The sequence below is a fragment of the Boleophthalmus pectinirostris genome, unplaced genomic scaffold, assembly GCF_026225935.1.
Source record: "Boleophthalmus pectinirostris isolate CB_2022bp ecotype Guang Dong unplaced genomic scaffold, ASM2622593v1 HiC_scaffold_14, whole genome shotgun sequence".
NCBI lineage: Eukaryota > Metazoa > Chordata > Actinopteri > Gobiiformes > Gobiidae > Boleophthalmus > Boleophthalmus pectinirostris.
In genome coordinates this window covers 35779071-35789212 of record NW_026571047.1, presented here as the reverse complement: position 1 = coordinate 35789212, position 10142 = coordinate 35779071, and the positions used below count along the sequence as shown (strand labels likewise).

The 10142-nt window shown below is 49.6% G+C and overlaps 1 protein-coding gene and 1 long non-coding RNA gene across 2 annotated transcripts; one reads left to right on the top strand and one right to left on the bottom strand.

Moving 5' to 3' along the window:
- Positions 1 to 73: 73 nt before the first annotated feature.
- Positions 74 to 9966, top strand: LOC110166061 (rho GTPase-activating protein SYDE1-like). The gene is made up of 13 exons (XM_055149957.1): positions 74 to 769; positions 1811 to 2407; positions 2487 to 2687; positions 2915 to 3059; positions 3174 to 3337; positions 3860 to 3943; positions 4034 to 4104; positions 5106 to 5243; positions 5580 to 5700; positions 6221 to 6366; positions 6622 to 6847; positions 7168 to 7323; positions 9506 to 9966. Exons 1-13 carry the CDS (start codon positions 703 to 705, stop codon positions 9616 to 9618), a joined length of 2229 nt encoding a protein of 742 aa, XP_055005932.1. The 5' UTR covers positions 74 to 702; the 3' UTR covers positions 9619 to 9966.
- Positions 7386 to 7834, bottom strand: LOC129407904 (uncharacterized). The gene is made up of 3 exons (XR_008631773.1): positions 7806 to 7834; positions 7730 to 7738; positions 7386 to 7510 (listed from the first exon to the last, which is right to left on the bottom strand). It is a non-coding gene; the product is annotated as an uncharacterized LOC129407904 (long non-coding RNA).
- Positions 9967 to 10142: the final 176 nt, after the last annotated feature.

The following is a 10142-nucleotide window of genomic DNA, read 5'->3' as shown; positions in this document are numbered from 1 at the left end:
TCACGTTCAGTTTTGGTGTTTCTCCTGAACACATCTCCTCCTCCGCGCCTACATTTCCCAGAATCCTTTGCTCCGAGGAGGGACTCAAGAATGTGAAGAATTTGTTTCCTGTTCAGGAAACACACAGACTCACACAGACCAGAGACCAGAGACCAGAGACCAGAGACCAGAGACCAGAGACCAGACCAGGGACTAGAGACCAGACCAGACCAGAGACCAGAGACCATGGACCAGGGACTAGAGACCGGACCAAAGACCAGAGACCAGACAAGGGACTAGAGACCAGACCGGACCAGATACCAGAGACCAGAGACCAGAGACCAGATACCAGAGACCAGAGACCAGAGACCAAGGACTAGAGACTAGAGACCAGGGACTAGAGACCGGACCAAAGACAAGACCGGACCAGATACCAGAGACCAGAGACGGGGTCTGAGGAGGTCTCTGTGTTTATGGTTCATCCTGGTTATACAGTATTTTCACAGTATTTTAGTCGTACTTTTGCAGTATTTTTCACAATACCTTTGCAGTACTTTTGCAGTATTTTTGCAGTACTTTTGCAGTACTTTTGTAATATTTTTGCAGTACTTTTGCAGTATTTTTTGCAGTACTTTTGCAGTACTTTTGTAATATTTTTGCAGTACTTTTGCAGTATTTTTTGCAGTTGTGCTGAGTTGAGTTTTGTGTCGTTCTCATGGAGTTATGGCAGAACCGCTGCTGAAGAGAACTCTGTCAAGATTCAGAAACAAAAGCGGACCAAGACCCCAAGGTAAGACCAGGACTAAACCAGGACTGAACCAGGACTGAACCAGGACTAAACCAGGACTGAAACCAGGACTAAACCAGGACTAAACCAGGACTAAACCAGGACTGAAACCAGGACTGAAACCAGGACTGAACCAGGACTAAACCAGGACTAAACCAGGACTAAACCAGGACTAAACCAGGTCTAAACCAGGACTAAACCAGGTCTAAAGTAGGTCAGTGCCGGTGGGGATTTTGGAGTAAATTGTGTAATCGTGTGTTTCCTGTCATTAGTACATGAGGAGTGTGCACGTGAGGAGTGTGCACGTTTCCTGTGTGTCTCTGAGATTCACTGTCACCAACGTTTAGTCCTGGTTTAGTCCTGGTTTAGACCTGGTTTAGACCTGGTTTAGACCTGGTTCAGTCCTGGTTTAGACCTGGTCTAGTTCTGGTTTAGTTCTGGTTTGTGTTTAGTGAATGGGTTTCAGTGTTTCCCTGTGTGTGCACGTGCACATTTGAGAGTGCACGTTTCTCAGTAGTGTCTCTGTTCTGCCCCCCCCAACACACACACACACACACACACACACACACACAGACACACACACAGACACACACACAGACACACACAGACACACACAGACACACACACACACAAACACACAGACACACACACAGACACACACACAGACACACACACACACACACACACAGACACACACACACACACACACAGAGAGAGACACACGCACTCTGCTCGTGCACGTGAGGAGTGTGCACGCTGATGGTCTGTGTTTACTGTAGAAACATGTGAGAGTTTATCTGAGACCAGGACCAGGACTCAGGTCTGGACTGGGACTCAGGTCTGGACTGGGACTCAGGTCTGGACTGGGACTCAGGTCTTGGACTGGGACTGTTCTGTTGTTCTGTTGTTGTGTGTGGAGTTTAAAAACACAGTGGAGCACTTCCTGTATCACCACATGATGACATCACAAGGTGTTTTCAGTTTGTGACGAGGAAATGTGACATAAATAAACCTGATTTTTCTGACTGTTTATTTGTTTTGCAGTCGTTACTCCTGGCGCCCCTGCCCCTGCCCCCGCCCCTACACACGCCCCTGCCGCTGCACCTGCCCACAGCTCCCGCCCTGCACCTGGACATGAGGCAGGTGCAGGTCTGAGCCGGACTCCGAGCTCTTCCTCTGGCCCCAGTCCCGGTCGTGGTCTAAGTCCTGGTCCGGGTCCCGCCCCTGTCCGGTCCCCGCGGCGCCTGTCGTACCTGCAGAGTCTCGACAGGAGCAGCAGGGCCTGGGTCCTGTCAGACCACGCCCACGCCCCGCCCCCTGAGCCGCGGGGGGAGGGGCTAATCTGGTACAACCCAATCCCAGAGGATGAGGAGGGGCCAGAGGGCAGGGGGCGGGGCCAGGGGGGGCAGGGGCCAGGGGCAGGGGGGCGGGGCCAGAGGGCAGGGGGGCGGGGGCAGGGGGCAGGGGGGGGGGGCAGGGGCAGGGGGGCGGGGAGGGTCAGGGGGGCGGGACAGGGGGTAGGGGGGCGGGGACAGGGGGCAGGGGCGGGGGCTAGGGGGCAGGGGGGGGGGACAGAGGAGCAGACGCAGGTCGTGAACACAGAGGACAAACCTGAAGCCAAAGTGACACCAGAGCACTCAGGTAAGGAAGGGCATCTGGTTTTATGACCCTTTGACCTTTTATGACCTTTGACCTTTTATGACCCTTTACGATCTCCCAGGAGGCGTGTCCGAGCGCGTGATTGACAGGCTTCGTTCTCCGGCGCTGAAGCTTCGTCGTAAACTCAGCCTGAAGTCTCGCCGCGATCGTCACGGCAACAGCAGCCAGGACACGCCCCCCACCGCCCAGGACACGCCTCCTCAGGACAGCTCCTCCCCCTCCAGGAAGCGTCCAATCAGACGTCAGCACAGCGGCCGCAGAGGTGAGGGTCGTACTGAGCACGCTCAGATCCTGATGTGCTGCTGTTGCCATGGTAACTGTAGTTTGGGCACAGCTCGCACGTGATTGGCCGAATCTAAAGTGAGTCACTGGCCACGTTTACACGACGCTTTAAGTCTGGATTCAAAACAAGGACTGAACCAGGACTAAACCAGGTCTAAATGATGGTCCGTGCACTGGTCGGAGTAAAACACTTCCTGTTGTCCTCAGGTCGCCATAGTGACGATGAGGAGCTGTCGCCGCGGCAACAGGTGACATCACAGCAGAGGGAGGAGCCAAGTCCCCATAGCCCCGCCCACAGCCTGACAGGTGTCCTCACAGTGCACCTGTCGAGACTGGACCTGCCCACACATAGGTGAGACCAGAACTAAACCAGGACTAAACCAGACGGCTTGTTCAGTCCTGGTTCAGTCCTGTGTGTTGTGGTGCTCTTGAGCAGTGCACTCTGTCATGTGGGCGTGTGCTTCAGGTCGGGCGTGTCCAGGTGCGTTTCTGTGGTGATACAGGTGGATGATGTCATCAGGGCCCGCACCGCCGGCATGACGATGACAGGCCCCGCCCTCCGGCTCGACCACGCCTTCCACCTGCAGCTGGAGCGCGCTCAGAAGCTCCGAGTCCTGCTCCTGACCCGAGGTGAGACCTGAGGGGCAGGGACAGGTGAAGGACAGGTGAAGGACAGGTGAAGGACAGGTGAGGGACAGGTGAAGGACAGGGACAGGTGAGGGACAGGGACAGGTGAGAGACAGGTGAAGGACAGGTGAGGAGCTCCTGACCTGAGGTGAGACTCTGGTGAACAGAGAGAAACTCCCAAAATGTTCAGTATCACACTGTGTGGGCGGGGCTTTCACTGAGGGGGCGGGGCTTTCACTGAGGGGGTGGGGCACATGTTTGTTTGACTTTGATGTCAGTGACAGGAGCAGGTCAGGTGCAGTTTGACAGGAGCAGGTCTGTGGCCACAGTGGGCGGAGCTAAATGTGTAAATAAATAAATAAATAAACAAATACGACCTGAGGTGAGCGCAGGTCACTGCACCAATACCAGGTCCCTCTGAACCTGGTCCTAAGCCAGGACTAAACCAGATACCTGGTCCAGTCCTGGTCCAGTCCTGGTCCAGTCCTGGTTTAGTCCTGGTTTAGTCCTGGTCTCTGTTCTCAGTGAGTCCAGATCCGCAGGTGAAGTCCGTCTCCAGGACCAGACTCTGTGCAGCAGGAGGAACAAGTTTAACCTCAATGTTCACAGGTACAAACACACAACACACACACACACAACACTATACACACACAACACACACACCCTCCCTCACTGTCCTGTTTTCCTGTTTTCTTTCAGGTTCTCAGACTCAGGATGTGGTTCTGACTCTGGAGCCGAGAGGAACTCTGCTCCTGCGACTGACGCTGCAGGTGACCGACCAATCACAGCTCACACAGACGACATCACACCCCACCGACCAATCACAGCTCACACAGACGACATCACACCCCACCGACCAATCACAGCTCACACAGACAACATCACACCCCACCGACCAATCACAGCTCACAGAGACAACATCACACCCCACCGACCAATCACAGCTCACACAGACAACATCACACCCCACCGACCAATCACAGCTCACACAGACAACATCACACCCCCCCGACCAATCACAGCTCACACAGACAACGTCGTCATTAGAGCCCGAACGATATATCGGTTGGCCAATATTATTGGCCGATATTGGCTCTTGGAAACATATCGAATATGTTTTCTGATCTGTGTGGATATTTCCCGTGGGCAGGTTCTATGTGGTTCTAAATCTCAGACTCTACATTCTGTTGATTTAATCCAGTTTACAGGTAAATGTGACTCCACATCAGGATTTCCTCTATAAGTGAGTGTATTGTTCATATATTTGTGACTGGAGCTGCACTGATGTAAATGAGCTGTGAACAGAGGTGTGAATGATCAACATTTACACATATATATAATTACCCGGCAGGCGCGCAGCATTTACAGGCTAAAGGCTAACAGCGCTAGTTTACTTTCTTTACTCGCTGCTGGAATGTGACGCTGTAAAAATGTCATTTGTCCTACTGTCTGTAAATCTGACGTAAAGAGGCACAAGAACAAGAAATGTTTCCTAAATAAACACAATTTAAAATCCACCAGAGACAAACCAAAATGTTTTAAACAATTCGACAATTACAATGAATTTTTACATCACTAAATATATCGACAATTATATCGACAGCTCTAACTCCTGTTTTATCGATATCATATCGACCACAGCAAAATCCATATCGGTCGAGTCCTGATCATCAAGTCTCTGCACTGAATGACGACAAAGTGAAGACCTGATGTTTCTGTTTGTGACCTGAGTCTGACCTGAGTCTGACCTGAGTTCCCCCCTCCCCCACAGGCAGGTGAGGACGCAGGGGGCGGGGCTCAGGTGTTTGGGGCGGAGCTTACAGACCTGGTCCAAAGAGAGTCCTCAGAAAAACCCATCCCTCTGATCCTCCAGAAGACTGTGTCCGAGATCAACCGCAGAGGACTCAAGGTGAGACCGAGTCTAGACCGGGTCTAGAACTGGTTCAGTCCTGCCTTAGTCCTAATATAGACCTGGTTTAGTTCTTGTTTAATCATGATTTAGTCCTGGTCTTAGTCCTGGTCTGGTTTCAGGTCCAGGTCTTAGTCCTGGTCTGGTTTCAGGTCCTGGTCTTATTTCTGGTGTTAGTCCTGGTCTGGTTTCAGGTCCTGGTGTTAGTCCTGGTCTGGTTTCAGGTCCTGGTCTTAGTCCTGGTCTGGTTTCAGGTCCAGGTAGGTCTGGTTTCAGTGGTCTGGTTGGTTTCAGGTCCTGGTCTTAGTCCTGGTCTTAGTCCTGGTCTGGTTTCAGGTCCAGGGCGTGTACAGACTTTGTGGATCGTCGTCTTTGAAGAAATTCCTCAGAGACAGTTTTGAGTCGGACAGTTCGTCGGTGGAGCTGCAGGAGTGTCCGGACCTGCACGCCGTGACAGGTGAGCCCTGCCATGACAGGTGTGACAGGTGATATTGGAACATGTCAGGCCAAAGAATCAAATCAAGTCAAACTTTATTTATAAAACACTTCTCATACAAAAATGCAACACAAAGTGTCTGGAGGGCGGCCATGTTGGGACTGGACAGTGTGTCAGAAGAGTCAGAGCCACACAGAGCGCCCCCTACAGTCACTCTGTGTTTAATTGTGTTATTAACACATGTTATATGTTATAAACACGTGTTCTGTTTATTAACACATGTTATAAACACGTGTATCAAAGCTGTTTGGGTTTTTCAGATTTTTTAAGCGACAGTTTCATCAGATTACACACAGAGCAGCTGTAGAGCGCCACCTGCAGGACACAACCTCTACACATGTGTGAATTTGAGCAGTACTTGTACACATGTATTTCAGTAGTACTTGTACTTTGATTACCTGTCATACTTTAGCAGAAGTACACAGTAGTATATTTGAGCACTACTCATGTATTTGAGTAGTACTTGTACTTGTACTTTCAGGAGTACTGAAGGATTACCTGCGTGAGCTTCCGTCTCCGCTCATCACTCCGTCTCTGTACGAAGCCGTGAAAGAGGTCATGACCTCTGACCCCTGTGTGACCCCAGACCCCGTACAACTGCTGCAGTGTCTCCCCCCAGTGTCCAGGGTGAGTACTGCAGCTCAGGTTTTACGTTTCCACGGAGACTCTGACCTGAGTGTGACCTGAGTGTGACCTGAAGCCTGACCTGAGCCTGACTGACCTGAGCCTGACCTGAGCCTGACTTGAACCTGACCTGAGCCTGACCTGAGCCTGACCTGAGTGTGACCTGAGCCTGACCTAAGCCTGACCTGAGTGTGACCTGAGCCTGACCTGAGTGTGACCTGAGTCTGACTTGAGCCTGACCTGAGTCTCTTGTTCCAGGCGACCCTGTCATTCCTGTTGGATCACTTGTCTCTCGTCTCCAGCTTCAGTTCGTTAAACAAAATGTCGGCTCAGAATCTCGCCGTGTGTTTCGGCGCCGTCCTCTTCGCCTCCGTTCAGACCGACCGATGTGAGCGCGGCGCCGCGGAGACGAGACAATCGGCGCCCGGTGTGGACTTCAAACAGCACATCGAGGCGCTGCACTTCCTGCTCTCTCATTGGCCAGGTACAGTGTGACATCACAAGGCTGCGTCCGAATGTCTCCCCCCGCTCCCCAGCCCCGCCCCTCGCCCCACAGCCCCGCCCCAGCCCATAGCCCCGCCCACCAGCCCCGCCCCAGCCCCACAGCCCCGCCCCTCACAGCCCTGACATTAAACCGTACACGATGCTGCTTGAGCATGAAATGGTTCTAAAGTCATAGTGTGCATGTGCCCCCTGCAGAGAGACATTCACACTCTGTTCTGTTCAAATGAGGTTCATACTGACTTTGTGTGTGTGTGTGTGTGTGTGTCTCTGTGTGTGTGTGTGTCTGGGTGTGTGTGTTAGCCCCGCCTCCTCAGGCCACACAGGAGGAAGAGGGCGGAGCCAGAGACAGTTCACCTGAGGCGGTGGGCGGGGCCTCTCCGGAGCCCAGGTGCAGGGCGCGGGACCTCACACACAGACAGGCGGGAGACTGGAGCCGTTACCAGCAGAGGGCGCCAGGTGAGTGAGCTTCCCGTTGTACGGCGACCGACGAGGCCAAACGACCGACGAGGCCGACGACGCAAACGACCGACGAGGCCAAACGACCGACGAGGCCAAACGCAACGGCCCAAAGAATCTCTGAGAAAAACGCTTCAAGTCCAGACATGATCCTCACACTAACACCTAACACTCTAACACCCAACACCTAACACTCTAACACCCAACATCTAACACTCTAACACCCAACACCTAACACTCTAACACCCACACTAACACTCTAACACCCAACACCTAACACTCTAACACCCAACACCTAACACTCTAACACCCAACACCTAAGACTCTAACACACTCACACTAACACACTAACACTCTAACACTCTAACACCTAACACTCTAACACTAACACTCTAACACCCAACACACTAACACACTCAACACTAACACTAACACTAACACCTAACACCTAACACTAACACTAACACTTTAACACCCAACACCTAACACACTCACACTAACACACTAACACTAACACACTAACACACTAAACATCAACACTAACACACTAACACACAAACTAACACACACTAACACACTAACACACTCACACTAACACACTCACACTAACACACTAACACACTAACTCTAACACTAACACAAGTCACAAAGTCAAACACAAGTTTAAATGAGAAACAAAGAACGAGGAGCAAATGAAAAAAACACTGGACGAGAAAAACTAATAATAATAATAATAGTAACGCCTCGGGGTCCCCGGAGGAGCTGGAGGACGTGTCTGGGGTGAAGGAAGTCTGGGAGTCCCTGCTTAGGCTGCTCCCCCTGCGACCCGGCCCGGATAAGCGGACGAAAATGGATGGATGGATGGAGTAATAATAATAATAATAATAAAGAAACACAGAAGTTTATGGTTTATGATCGTATCAAAATAAATCACAATGCAAATTAAATTTTTTATTTTTTTTCCTGTTTATGGTCGTACAAAATAATAATGACAAAAAAACCCTGACATTATGCTCCTAGAGGAAAAAGGTCTCCCACCATTAAACAAAAATGCCGACAGCGTCTGGTTTTAGCGAACACTCGAAAGTAAATATAAGAACCACAGCGAGTCACAGAGGCGTCAGCGTCTGTAAAACATGACACATTATTCACTATTAAACATCAACATGACACATTTACACTGGAAACTGTTCTTCTGTTTTCTTCATGATCAGAACATGAGTTGAGTTTGTTGTGTGACTGATGTGGCTCATTGTTTCCTTTAAGTTTTGTTCTTTCTTCTCTTGATCGTTGTGGATAAATTGTTCTTGAAGAATGTTTGTTTGTGGTTCTTGTTGGTTGAAGATTTGGTGATGGGGCAGATTTATGATGAAGCTCTGTTCACGTTTACGTCACAAACCAGGAAAACGTTTGGAAAGACACAGTGAAACTTCTCAGGTCATTTTCTTCATCTCCGTGTCGTTGTGTCGTTATTCGGCAAATACATTTTTTTTCATCATTTTGTGTTTTTTTTGTTTTGATTCTGTGTATTTTTTATTCTGGAAGGACAAATAGATTCTGATTCTTTTTTGTGGCGCATTTATGATGACTCGTTTCTCTTTGTTTCTTGTTTTTTTTTTCATTTGCTCCTCGATTTTTGGTCTTCGTTTAAACTTCGTGTTCAACTTTGTAAATTTGCATCATGTCTCGACTTGAAGCTGTTTTCTCAAACTGAGACTTTCCCCGGTCGGCCACAGTACTCTCCTCCTCTCTGTTCTGCCTCAGGTCCTCAGGTCCTGTGTGTAAATGTCCTCAGGTCCTCAGGTCTTTGGTAAATGCCCTCAGGTCCTCAGGTCCTGTGTGTAAATGTCCTCAGGTCCTCAGGTCTTTGTTAAATGCCCTCAGGTCCTCAGGTCCTGTGTGTAAATGCCCTCAGGTCCTCAGGTCCTGTGTGTAAATGCCCTCAGGTCCTCAGCTCTTTGTTAAATGTCCTCAGGTCCTCAAGTCTTTGTTAAATGCCCTCAGGTCCTCAAGTCTTTGTTAAATGTCCTCAGGTCCTCAGGTCCTGTGTGTAAATGCCCTCAGGTCCTCAGGTCCTGTGTGTAAATGCCCTCAGGTCCTCAGGTCTTTGTTAAATGTCCTCAGGTCCTCAAGTCTTTGTTAAATGTCCTCAGGTCCTCAAGTCTTTGTTAAATGTCCTCAGGTCCTGTGGAGGAGGAGGTCCTGGACCTGGAGGCTCCGTTTAATTGTCGTCTGAGTCTGAAGGACTTCGATCTGCTCATCCAGGACTTCCACAGACAACTGAACCAGGTCTAGACCAGGACTAGACCAGGACTAACCTGGGTCTAGACCAGGACTGAACCAAGTCTAGACTAGAACTAGATCAGGACTGAATCGGGTCTAGATCAGGACCAGCCGCGTGTTGGTCGAGTGTGGGTACCACAGCAGTGTTATAATAAAATAATAATAATAATAATAATAATAATAATAATAATAATAATAATAATAATAATAATAAAAGTCGACTTGTCGTCATGTTTGAGGCGGGTTTGTGTTTTGCACTTGTTTGATTTTATTTGTGTTTTATGTTTTTCCTGAAGCTCTGGGTCCAAACCAAAGACTGAAACGTCTCTAAAATAATAAAGTTTTATTTTCACTTTTTCACTTCTGACTCATTCATTTCATATGAAACCTGTTGTAATGTGTGAAATGTCCCGCAGTGGTGCTTTAATCTGTTCTAGTGCAGTGTCCCCGGAGACACTCTGGAGACTCTGTTACACCTGCTGATGTCATCAGGTGGTTTGACTTTTGAACCGTTTCATAAAAACACAAAGACACAA